The sequence below is a fragment of the Ceratotherium simum genome, chromosome 22, assembly GCF_057802395.1.
Source record: "Ceratotherium simum simum isolate JZ-2026a chromosome 22, ASM5780239v1, whole genome shotgun sequence".
In the NCBI taxonomy this organism is placed as follows: Eukaryota; Metazoa; Chordata; class Mammalia; order Perissodactyla; family Rhinocerotidae; genus Ceratotherium; species Ceratotherium simum.
In genome coordinates, this window is record NC_141921.1 from 16,603,935 (window position 1) to 16,616,896 (window position 12,962).

Genomic DNA, 12,962 nt, shown 5'->3' on the forward strand with positions numbered 1-12,962 from the left:
CAATTCAGTCCATAACAGAGACAATAAACAAAATATATAAAGAGCTCTTGCAACTTAACAATAAAAAGATAAATAACTCCATTAAAAATTGGCAAAGGATTTGAATAGACATTTTCCAAAGAAGATATACAAATGGCCAATAAGCACATGAAAAGATGCTCAATATCATTAGTCATTCAGGAAACGCAAATCAAAACTACATTGAGATGCTACTTCACACTCACTTGGATGGCTATAATAAAAAAGACAGAATATAAGAAATGTTGGTAAAAATGTGGAGCAACGGGAACTTTCATACACTGCTGATGAAAATGTTAAATGGTGCAGGTGCTTTGGAAAATAGTCTGGCAGGGCCGGCCCCATGGCTTAGTGGTTAAGTGCGCGCGCTCCGCTGCTGGCAGCGCGGGTTCGGATCCCGGGCGTGCACGGACGCACCGCCTCTCCGGCCCTGCTGAGGCCACGTCCCACATACAGCAACTAGAAGGATGTGCAGCTATGACATACAACTATCTACTGGGGCTTTGGGGGAAAAAATAAATAAATAAACATTTAAAAAAAAAAAAAAGAAAATAGTCTGGCAGTTCTTCAAAAGGTTAAACATAGAGTTAAGATATGATCCAGCTATTCCACTCCCAGGTACATACTCAAGAGAAATGAGAACATGGCCACACAAAAATTTGCACAGGAATGTTCACAGCAGCATTATTGATAATAGCCACAAAGTGGAAACTACTAAATGTCCATCAATTGATGAATGGAAAACCAAAATGTGGTATATCCATACAATGGAATACTATTCTGCCATAGAAAGGGATAGAGTACTGATTCAAGCTACAATATGGTTGAATCTTGAAAACACTATGCTAAGTGAAAGAAGCCAGATGCAAGAGGCCACTTATTGTATGATTCCATTTATATGAAATGTATAGGAGAGGCAAATTCACAGAGATAAAAAGTAGATTAGTGGTTGCCAAGGGGCTGGGAGGCTAGGGGATTGGCGAATGACTAATAATGGGTATTGGGCCTCTTTCTGGGGTGATGAAAATCTTCTGGAATTAGTGGTGATAATTGCACAACTTGGTAAATATACTAAAAACCAATGAATCGTAGACTTTAAAAGGGTGAATTTTATGGCGTATAAATTATATTTCAGTTATTAAAAAGAATAAATTTAATTAAATATGTGTAAAATCTCTGTGCTGAAAACTACAAAATGTTGCTGAGATACATTAAAGAAGATCCAAATAAATGGAAAGATAGACCACGTTTACACACTGGAGCACTCAATACTGCTAAAATACAAATTCTCCCTAAATTGATCTGAAGATTCAATGCAATCCCAATCAAAACCTTAGCAGGCATTTTTGTCAAAATTGAGAAGTCTATTCTAAAATGTACACGGAAATGCAAAGGACCTGGAATAGCCAAAACAACTTTGAAAAACAAAATTGGAGATGTTTTCTTTCTGATTTCAAGACTTATAATAAAAGGACAGCATGGTATTATTCTAAGAACACATAGATTAATGGAACAGAATAGAGTCCATAAATAGTCCTGTATAATTGATTTTTAATAAAGGTGTCAAAGTAATTTAATAAAGAAATAACTGTACTTTCAATAAATTGTTCTAGAATAACTGGATATTCATTTGGAGATAGATGAAACTCAACCCTCACCTCACACCATATATATACAAAAATTATTTCTGACAGATCATAAACGTAAACGTAGAAGTTAAAACCATAAAATCTTCAGAAGACAAGATAGGAGAAATTTTTTTTGTGTATGAGGAACATGAGCCCTGAGATAACATCTGCCAATCCTCTTCTTTTTTTGCTGAGAAAGACTGGCCCTGTGTTAACATTCGTGCCCATCTTCCTCCACTTTATATGGGACGCTGCCACAGCATGGCTTGCCAAGTGGTGGGTCGGTGCACACCGGGATCTGAACCGGCGAACTTCAGGCCGCTGCAGCGGAGCACGCACACTTAACCGCCTGCACCACCGGGCCGGCCCCCCAGGAGAAATATTTTGTGACCTTGGTGTAGACACAGATTTCTTGGATATTAGCTAAACATTTCTTTTTGTGTCCTATCATAAAATTATAAAAGAAAACATTGAGGAATTAGGCTCCACCAAATTTTAAAAACAACCACTCTACAAAAAACACTGTTAAGAAAATGAAAAGACAAGCCATAGACTGAGAGAAAATATTTGAAATACATATATTTAATGAAGGACTGGTATCTAAAATAAATAAAGAATTCTTACAATGCAATAATGTATATATATAACAATTAAAAATGAGCAAAATATTTGAACAGCTGTTTTACAAAAGAACATATGCAAATTGCCAATGGGCACATCAAAACATACTCACTGTCATTCGACACTCTCAAAAGTCAAATTAAAACTACAATGAGATACCACTACATGGCTACTAGAATAGCTAGAATTAAAAAGACTGACAATAACAATGTTGGTGAAGTTAAGGAGCAACTGAAACTTCCACTCCATTGTTGGTAGGAATGTAAAATTGTACAACTACTTTGGAAAACAGTCTGGCAGTTTCTTATAAAATGAAACATACACTTACTGTATGACTCAGTAATTTCATTGCTAGGTATTTATCCAAGAGGAAAAAAAAACGAAGACTGGTATGTGAATACTAGTGACAGCTTTATCCATAACAGCCCAAATCTGGAAAGAACCTGATTGTCTATCAACCAGTGGGTGGATAAACAATTTATGGTATATCCATACACAGAAATATGACTCAGCGATATAAAAAATGAACTACTGATACCGGCAACAACATGGATAAATCTCAAAAGAATTATTCTAACTGAAAAAAGTCAAACACAAAAGAGTATATACTAGATGACTCTATTCATTTGAAATTCCAGAAAAGGTATGGTAATAGAAAGTGGTGGAGGAGGGGAAATTGATAGCAAAGAGGGAGGGAACTTTCTGGCTAACGAATACGTTCTCTTTTTTTTTTTTATAATTTTATTTATTTATATATTTTTCCCCCGAAAGCCCCAGTAGGTAGTTGTACGTCATAGCTGCACATCCTTCTAGTCACTGTATGTGGGACGCGGCCTCAGCATGGCCGGAGAAGCGGTGCGTCGGTGCGCGCCTGGGATCTGAACCCGGGCCGCCAGCAGCGGAGCACGCGCACTTAACCGCTAAGCCACGGGGCCGGCCCATGAATATGTTTTCTTTCTTGATTGCAGTGATTGTGCTTGTACAGATGTATGGATTTGTCAAAGCTCATTGAACTCCACTCCTAAAATATGTATGCTTGCATTGTACTAAATATTTCAATGAAGTTAATTTTATGAAAGAAATACAAATAACTTTTAAACATATGAAAAATATTCAATCTCACTATAAATAGATACATGAAAATTAAAACCACGCTGAGGAATGTTGTATGAGGAGGAAGTCAAGATGGCGGCTTAGGCAGACTCTGAACTCACCTCCTTCTGCTGACACAGCCAATTTACAACTACTCATGGAAAAATTACACCTGACACAGAACTGAAAACTGGATAAGAGGAACTCCTGCAACAACGGACAATCCTAACTGAGGTAGAAGAGGCAGAAACTCCCTTCTGGAGAGGAAAAACGCCGCCTTCACAAGCCACAGCGCCTCACCGCTGCCCAGGAGCAGCCCAAAGGTACGCAGCCCTCCCTGGAGGAGCGGGGCCCTGAGCTAGGGAGCACCCCTGCTGGGGGCATTTTGTGGACCCAGCACAATGGAGACGAGTGGCATAATATCTGACTTTGCCTGCTACTAAAACATTGGGGAGTACCCCCAGAAAAGCTGGTTCACAAAGAAATTAAAACCGGCTCTTACAGGGCCCACGCGCAAACTCACCCATTTCACAAAGCAACCTAAAATCACCAGAAAGAAAGGTGCACAGTGCTTTAGTGAAAAGAGACTCACCTAATAGGCCCTGAGCGCATCTGGGTGAAAGGTGAGACCTCTCCAGGGACTGGGACATCAGCAGCAGCCATTGTTGTGGCCTGGTGTGGGCGTGCTGACACAGACGCCATTGGAGTTCTCCCTGAGGCCTGCTAGCCCAGGGTCTGCCTCACCCACTAGAGCATGGATTTAATCCAGCTCAGCCAGGGCAGGCAACCCACCCTAGAGACTGGCCCCAGCCAACAACAAGCCCTCAGGCAACTTGTGGGCCTACATAGATTGGTGACTGGATTCTCTGCAGCCTGGCAACTGAGCCGACTTCAGTGGGGCAGGGTGTGCACAAGGAGTGAGTGGAGAGTGTGGGGCGGTGGTGGAGTGTGTGGGGCTCCCACAGTGGAGAGACTGGGTCTGCTTCAGGAGGTCGGGTCTCGCACACGGGGCAGGACTGTGTTGACTGTGTGTGTGGACCTGTGGGCGCCAGGGCTTGTCAGCTGCAGAAGACTTGTGCTTCTCAAAGACCCACATAGGAGGTTTGCCCGACCTTCCAAAGCCTGAAACAATTGGATGTTCCTGAGCCTGAGACCAGCCCCACCCAGCTGCAATCCTCAGACAGCTGACAAGAGACCTAAAGGCTGGAGGCTTATAGCAATTGCAAGCCCCTGAGCCTAACAACCTGCCATGCTGGGGGCCTACTCACTTATAAGAAATACTGGAAGACAAATGTGGTATTAGAACTTGCAGCCAAATGCGCTGGGGCTCCCCACACCTGATAAAGAGACTGAAGGGCCCACAACAACTACAAACAGCTGAACATTACAACAGCTAGCCAGGAACATAACTCGGCCTCCCTGGGCACCTACAGGGAGAGTAAACAAGCCATAACAGAAGGACACACGTAGCCCACATAGGGGTCACCGCTGGAACATTGAGAACTGAGGGAAGCACACTGCAGGCCTCCTAAGGCATCACTTACATAAGGTCACCTATCCAAGAGCAGGAGACGTAGCTGACCTACCTAATATGTAGACACAAGCACAGGGAAAGAGGTAAAATGAGTAGGCAAAGGAATACATTCCAAGTAAGGGAACAGGACAAAACCCCAGAAAAGGAACTAAGTGAAACAGAAATGAGCAACCTACCCAACAGAGAGTTCAAACAAAGAGCGTTAAGGATGCTCACCGATCTGGGGAGAAGAACAGATGAACTCAGTGAGAATGTCAACAAAGAAATGGAAGATATAAAAAAGAACCAATCAGAAATGAAGAATACAATACTGGAAATGAAAAATTCACTAGAGGGACTCAAAAGCAGAGTAGAGGATACAGAAGAACGGATCTGCGAGCTGGACGAAAGACTAGAAGAAATTACCCAAGCTGAACAGGTAAAAGAGAAAAGAATTAAAAAGAGTGAGGACAGTCTGAGGGACCTCTGAGACAACATCAAGAGCACTAACATCCATGTTATAGATATCCTGGAAGGAGAAGAGCGAGACAAAGGGGCAGAGAATCTATTTCAAGAAATAATAGATGAAAACTTCCCTAACCTAAGGAAGGAAACAGACACCCAGGTACAGGAAGCACAGAGAGCCCCAAACAAGATAAACCCAAAGAGGCCCACACCAAGACACATCATAATCAAAATGTCCAGAATTAAAGATAAAGAGAGAATCCTAAAAGCCGCAAGAGAAAGTCAAGTTACATACAAAGGAAACCCCATAAGGCTATCAGCTGACTTCTCAGCAGAAACCTTACAGGCTAGAAGAGAGTGGCACGATATATTTAAAGTGCTAAAAGGAAAAAACTTACAGCCAAGAATACTCTACCCAGCAAGGTTATCATTCAAAATGGAAGGAGAGCTCAAAAATTTCCCAGACAAGCAAAAATTAAAGGAGTTTGTCACCAAGAAACCAGTGCTACAAGAAACATTAAAGGAACTGATTTAAGGGGAAAAGAGAAGACCACAAATACGAAAAATTATCTATTTCCGTGATATGAGGGTAATGGATACAAATGCACAAAAAAGAGGTTAGATATGATATCAAAAACATAAAAGGAGGGAGGAGGGGAGTTAAAGAGTAGAGCTTTCAGACAGAGGTCAAACTAAAGAGACCATCAATTCTGCATAGAAGAAGAAAGGAACAGAAAAGGACTACTAAAACACTGAGAAAAAAAAAGTTAAAAAATGGCAGTAAGTACATACTTATCAATAGCTACTTTAAACGTCAATGGACTAAATGCTCCAATTAAAAGGCATAGGGTGGCTGATTGGATAAAACAACAAGACCCACATATATGCTGCATACAAGAGACACACTTCAGACCTAAAGACACTCACAAACTGAAAGTGAAGGGATGGAAAAAGGTACTCCATGCAAATGGCAATGAAAAGAAAGCTGGGGTAGCATTACTCATATCAGACAAAATAGACTTTAAAACAAAAACTGTAAAAAGAGACAAAGAAGGGCATTACATAATGATCAAGGGAACAATCCAACAAGAGGATATAACACTTGTAAATATCTACACACCCAATGTAGGTGCACCTAAATATATAAAGCAATTATTAACAGACATAAAAAGAGAAATAGACAGTAACACAATAATAGTAGGGGACTTTAACACTCCACTCACACCAACGGATAGATCATCCAAACAGAAGATCAATAAGGAAACACTGGCCTTAAATGACACACTAGAACAGATGGACCTAGCAGATATATACAGAGCATTCCATCCAAAAACCGAAGAATACACGTTCTTTTCAAATGCACATGGAACATTCTCCAGGATTGATCACATATTAGGCCACAAAACAAGCCTTCATAAATTTAAGAAGACTGAAATAATACCAAGCATCTTTTCTGACCACAACAGTATGAAACTAGAAATCAACTATATGAAGAAAATCAGAAAAGCCACAAATACGTAGAGATTAAACAAAATGCTACTGAACAACGACTGGGTCAACGAAGAAATCAAAGAAGAAATCAAAAAATACCTGGAGACAAATGAAAATGAAAATACAACATGCCAGAATTTATGGGATACAGCAAAAGCGGTTCTAAGAGTGAAGTCTATAGCAATACAGGCCTATCTCAACAAACAAGAAAAATCTCAAATAAACAATCTAACAATGCACCTAAAGGAACTGGAAAAAGAAGAACAAACAAAGCTCAAAATCAGTAGAAGGGAAATAATAAAAATTAGAGCAGAAAGAAATGAAATAGAGACTAAATAAACAATAGAAAAATTAATAAAACCAAGAGCTGGTTCTTTGAAAAGATCAACAAAATTGACAAACCTTTAGCTAGACTCACCAAGAAAAAAAGAGAGAAGGCACAAATAAGTAAAATCAGAAATGAAAGAGGAGAAATTACAACAGACACCTCAGAAATACACAAGATTATAAGAGAATACTATGAAAAGCTATATGCCAACCAATTCGACAATCTGGAAGAAATGGATAAATTCTTAGAATCATACAACCTTCCAAAACTGGATCAAGAAGAAGTAGAGAATTTGAATAGACCAATCACCAGTAAGGAGATCAAAACAGTAATCAAAAACATCCCCAAAAATAAATGTCCAGGACCAGACGGCTTCCCTGGTGAATTCTACCAAACATTCAAAGAAGACTTAATACCTATCCTTCTCAAACTCTTCCAAAAAATTGAGGGGGGGGGGAAGCTCCCTAACTCATTCTACAAAGCTGACATTACCCTGATACCAAAACCAGACAAGGACAACACACAAAAAGAAAATTACAGGCAAATATCACTGATGAACATTGATGCAAAAATCCTCAACAAAATACCAGCAAATCGCATACAACAATATGTTAAAAAGATTATACACCATGATCAAGTGGGATTTATTCCAGGTATGCAGGGATGGTTCCACATTCGCAAATCAATCAACATAATACACCACATTAATAAAATGAAGAATAAAAATCACATGATCATCTCAATACATGCAGAGAAAGCATTTGACAAGATACAGCATCCATTTATGATAAAAACTCTGAATAAAATGGGTATAGAAGGAAAGTACCTCAACATAATAAAGGCCATATATGAGAAACCCACAGCTAATATCATCCTCAATGGTGAAAAACTGAAAGCTATCCCTCTAAGAACAGGAACCAGACAAGGATGCCCACTGTCACCACTCCTATCTAACATAGTACTGGAAGTCCTAGCCAGAGCAATCAGGCAAGAGAAAGAAATAAAAGGGATCCAAATTGGAAAGGAAGAAGTGAAACTGTCACTGTTTGCAGATGACATGATTTTATATATAGAAAACCCTAAAGAATACACCAGAAAACTTTTAGAAGTAATAAACGAATACGGTAAAGTTGCAGGATACAAAATCAACATACAAAAATCAGTTGCATTTCTATACACTAACAATGAAGTAGCAAAAAGAGAAATTAAGAATACCATCCCAGGGCCGGCCCCGTGGCTTAGCGGTTAAGTGCGCGCGCTCCGCTGCTGGCAGCCCGGGTTCGGATCCCGGGCGCGCACTGACGCACCGCTTCTCCGGCCATGCTGAAGCCGCGTCCCACATACGGCAACTAGAAGGATGTGCAGCTATGACATACAACTATCGACTGGGGCTTTGGGGGGGAAAAAAAATAAATAAAATTATAAAAAAAAAAAAAAAAAAAAGAATACCATCCCATTTACGATTGCAACAAAAAGAATAAAATATCTAGGAATAAACTTAACCAAAGAGGTGAAAGAGCTGTACATGGAAAACTATAAAACACTGCTGAAATAAATTGAAGAAGTAACAAAGAAATGGAAAGATATTCCGTGCTCTTGGATTGGAAGAATTAACATAGTTAAGATGTCCATACTTCCTAAAGCAATCTATAGATTCAATGCAATCCCTATCAAAGTTCCCACAACATTTTTCACAGAAATAGAACAAAGAATCCTAAAATTTATATGGAACAACAAAAGACCCCGAATAGCTAAAGGAATCCTGAGAAAAAAGAACAAAGCTGGAGGTATCACACTCCCTGATTTCAAAATAGACTACAAAGCTATAGTAACCAAAACAGCATGGTACTGGCATAAGAACAGACACACAGATCAATGGAATAGAATCAAAAGCCCAGAAATAAACCCACACATCTATGGACAGCTAATCTTTGACAAAGGAGCCAAGGACATACAATGGAGAAAAGAAAGTCTCTTCAACAAATGGTGTTGGGAAAACTGGATAGCCACATGCAAAAAAATGAAAGTAGACCCTTACCTTACACCATACACAAAAATTAACTCCAAATGGATTCAAGACTTGAATGTAAGACCTGAAACTATGAAACTTCTAGAAGAAAACATAGGCAGTACGCTCTTCGACATCGGTCTTAGCAACATATTTTCAAGCACCATGTCTGACCAGGCAGGAGAAACAAGAGAAAAAATAAACAAATGGGACTACATCAAACTAAAAAGCTTTTGCACAGAAAAGGAAACCATCAACAAAACGAAAAGACAACCTAGCAATTTGGAGAAGATATTTGCAAACCATACATCTGATAAGGGCTTAATCTCCAAAAGATATAAAGAACTCATGCATCTCAACAACAAAAAAACTACCAACCCAATTAAAAAATGGGCAAAAGACCTGAACAGACATTTCTTCAAAGAGGATATACAGATGGCCAACAGACACATGAAAAGATGTTCAAAATCATTAACTATCAGGGAAATGCAAATCAAAACTACAATGAGATATCACCTCACGTCCATCAGAATGGCTATAATTAACAAGACAGGAAACAACATGTGTTGGAGAGGATGTGGAGAGAAGGAGACTCTCATACACTGCTGGTGGGAGTGCAAACTGGTGCAGCCACTATGGAAAACAGTATGGAGATTCCTCAAAAAATCAAGGATAGAACTACCATATGATCCAGCTATTCCAATGCTGGGTATTTATCCAAAGAACATGAAAACACCAATGCGTAAAGATACATGCACCCCTGTGTTCACTGCAGCGTTATTCACAATAGCCAAGACTTGGAAGCCACCTAAGTGCCCATCAAGGGACGAATGGATAAAGAAGATGTGGTATATATACACAATGGAATACTACTCAGCCATAAGAAATGATGAAATCCAGCCATTTGTGACAACATGGATGGACATTGAGGGTATTATACAAAGTGAAATAAGTCAGAGGGAGAAGGTCAAATACCGTATGATTTCCTTCATTAAGTAGTAGATAACAACAACAATAAACAAACACATAGGGACAGAGATTGGATTGGTGGTTACCAGAGGGGAAGGGGGGAGGGAGGAGGGTGAAAGGGATAATTCGGCACATGTGCGTGGTGATGGGTTGTAATTAGTATTTGGGTGGTGAACATGATGTAATCTATGCAGAAATAAAAGTATAATGATGTACACCTGAAATTTATACAATGTTATAAACCAATGTTACTGCAATAAACAAAAAATTAAAAAAAAAAAAAACTACACTGAGATACTGACTCTCACCTATCATTTAGTAAAAATACAAAAGTTTGCCAATACATTCAGTTGGTGAATTTTTTAAGAAACTGGCTTTCTCATACATGGCCGATGGGAGAGGAATATGGTACAATTTCCACTGAGTAGTATCTGGCAATATCTACCAAAATTATAAATGCATCTACCTTCTAACCCCACAATCCCATTTCTGTGACTCTATCCTACAGAAACACCTATATATATACGTACAAGACTGGAAACAACCCAAGTGTCCATCAACAGGAGCCTGGTTAAATAAATTACAATGCATCCACACAATAGAATGCTAGACTGCTCTAAAGAATGAGGAAGATCTCTCTGTATGTTATGCAAAGATCTCCATGAACATTTTAGTTAAAAAAAAAAAAAAAAAGAAACTAAGAAAGGAGGAAATCTGAATAAATATTCAAATTGCTTGTATTAGAGTAAAGAAATACTGAAAGGATAAATAAGCAACTAATAAAAATGGGTATTAATAAATCAACTTCCTTTAAATTAGAGCACCACTAGGTTCTTTGGGAATAATTTTGGTAAAAGTTACTGAAGTCCTGCCTGGAAATTCCTTCTTTCTTTCCTTCCTTCCTTCCTTCCCACAGAAATACATTATTTACCTACAAGTGGTTTTGGAAGACAAGAAGGATACTAGTTCCTTGGGTGGAGAGCCAGGAAATCCAGTGGCTCTAGTTTCCTTGAGGTCTAAGAGGTCTGGGGCATAGGGCCCAAGGAGTTAAAAGTAAAAAAAGCTCTGGTGAAGGAGAGCCCTCAGCAACAAGGGATGTCACTCATCTTAGGTGTGTGAGAGGAAAGGCTACCCCAAAGCAGTCTAGCTCCTTGACCTGAATGTCTGAAACAGCCCTATCTAAAACACACGGCTGTTGCTTCCATCTGTCTTGTGTTTGATCACTTTGCTCACTACTTCAGAGGCTGATCATGCTGAAAAGACTGGACACTGTACACACTGGAGCCTGAACCATACTTGTTCTCTACGATATTTTATTACATTCAGTGTGGTTCTTACTCCCCACTCCCCCACCATTGATTGATTCTATAAATCAACTCCATTCTGATGATTAAAAATGCTCTAATTGGTTCTATCTTTGTAAGATTCTCTTTTTCTTTTTTTTTTTTTTTTTTTTAAAGATTTTATTTATTCATTTTTTCCCCCCAAAGCCCCAGTAGATAGTTGTATGTCGTAGGTTCACATCCTTCTAGTTGCTGTACGTGGGACTCGGCCTCGGGTTGGACGGAGAAGTGGTGCCTTGGGGCGTGCCTGGGATCCGAACCCGGGCCGCCAGCATCAGAGCACGCGCACCTAACCGCTAAGCCACGGAGCCGGCCCTCTTTTTCTTTTTTTTTATGTAATTTTTGTGTGTGTGTGTGAGGAGGACTAGCCCTGAGCTAATATCCGCTGCCAATCCTCCCCTTTTTTCTTGAGGAAGATTGGCCCTGGGCTAACATCCGTGCCCAGGCCGCTGCAGTGGAGTGCGCGCACTTAACGGCTGCGCCACCAGGCCGGCCCCCGATTCTCTTTTTCTTTAAGGATACAATCCATTATATTCTTCATATTAATTGCTCCCTGTGGAGAAGAAGCGAACAGAAACACATCCCACGTACCCCAATTTCTTCCTCCACTCTAACTGGTGAGCCATAGAAACATACAGACAATAAGAAGAGAGGAGCAGATGATCAGCACTCACTGCTCTGGTGTACTCTGTACAAACACGACTCACTTAAAAATGAGAAATCAGAAAGAACAGAACTTGAACCATACCTGTACTCTCTGTTCAGCACCCACCGTTTTTCCAGGGGAGAGGTTTCCAGCTTGCTTATTCTTTTGAGATTCACTAATCTCTCCTTTAAGTCTCTCAACCTTAAATACAAAAGTATTTTAAATACAAAAGTTATTGGGGGGCGCGTTGCTTTGTTTTTAAAATATACACATAATACATGAATACATTCTTCATGTAAAAAATTCAAACACCACACAGGAATATAGAGTAAAAAGTGATATTTTCCTTCCCATAACCTTACCCCACAATCCTTTTCTCCTTTTCAGAAATAACACTGTTTGGGATGTATCCGTCCTGAACTTTATCTTGCATAAACATATATATATGTGGGCCGGCCCGTGGCTTAGCGGTTAAGTGCACGCACTCTGCTGCTGGCAGCCCGGGTTCGGATCCCGGGTGCGCACCAACGCACCGCTTCTCCAGCCATACTGAGGCCGCATCCCACGTACAGCAACTAGAAGGATGTGCAACTATGACATACAGCTATCTACTGGGGCTTTGGGGAAGAAAAAAAAAGGAGGATTGGCAATAGACGTTAGCTCAGAGCCGGTCTTCCTCAGCAAAAAGAGGAGGATTATCACGGATGTTAGCTCAGGGCTGATCTTCCTCACACACACACAAAAAAACATATATATACGTATACATACACTTATATATACATATATATTGAACATATAAATACATATCAGTATTAGATACATAAATTTACAAAGACTAAA

General features: G+C 39.8%; 1 protein-coding gene across 1 annotated transcript in view; it reads right to left on the reverse strand.

Moving 5' to 3' along the window:
* CCDC30 (coiled-coil domain containing 30) overlaps positions 1-12,962 on the reverse strand; it is a 135,098-nt gene that overhangs the window by 93,993 nt on the left and 28,143 nt on the right. The window contains 1 exon segment of the mRNA XM_087446148.1: positions 12,225-12,323. Within this exon segment, the coding sequence (XP_087302274.1) occupies positions 12,225-12,323 (99 nt within the window).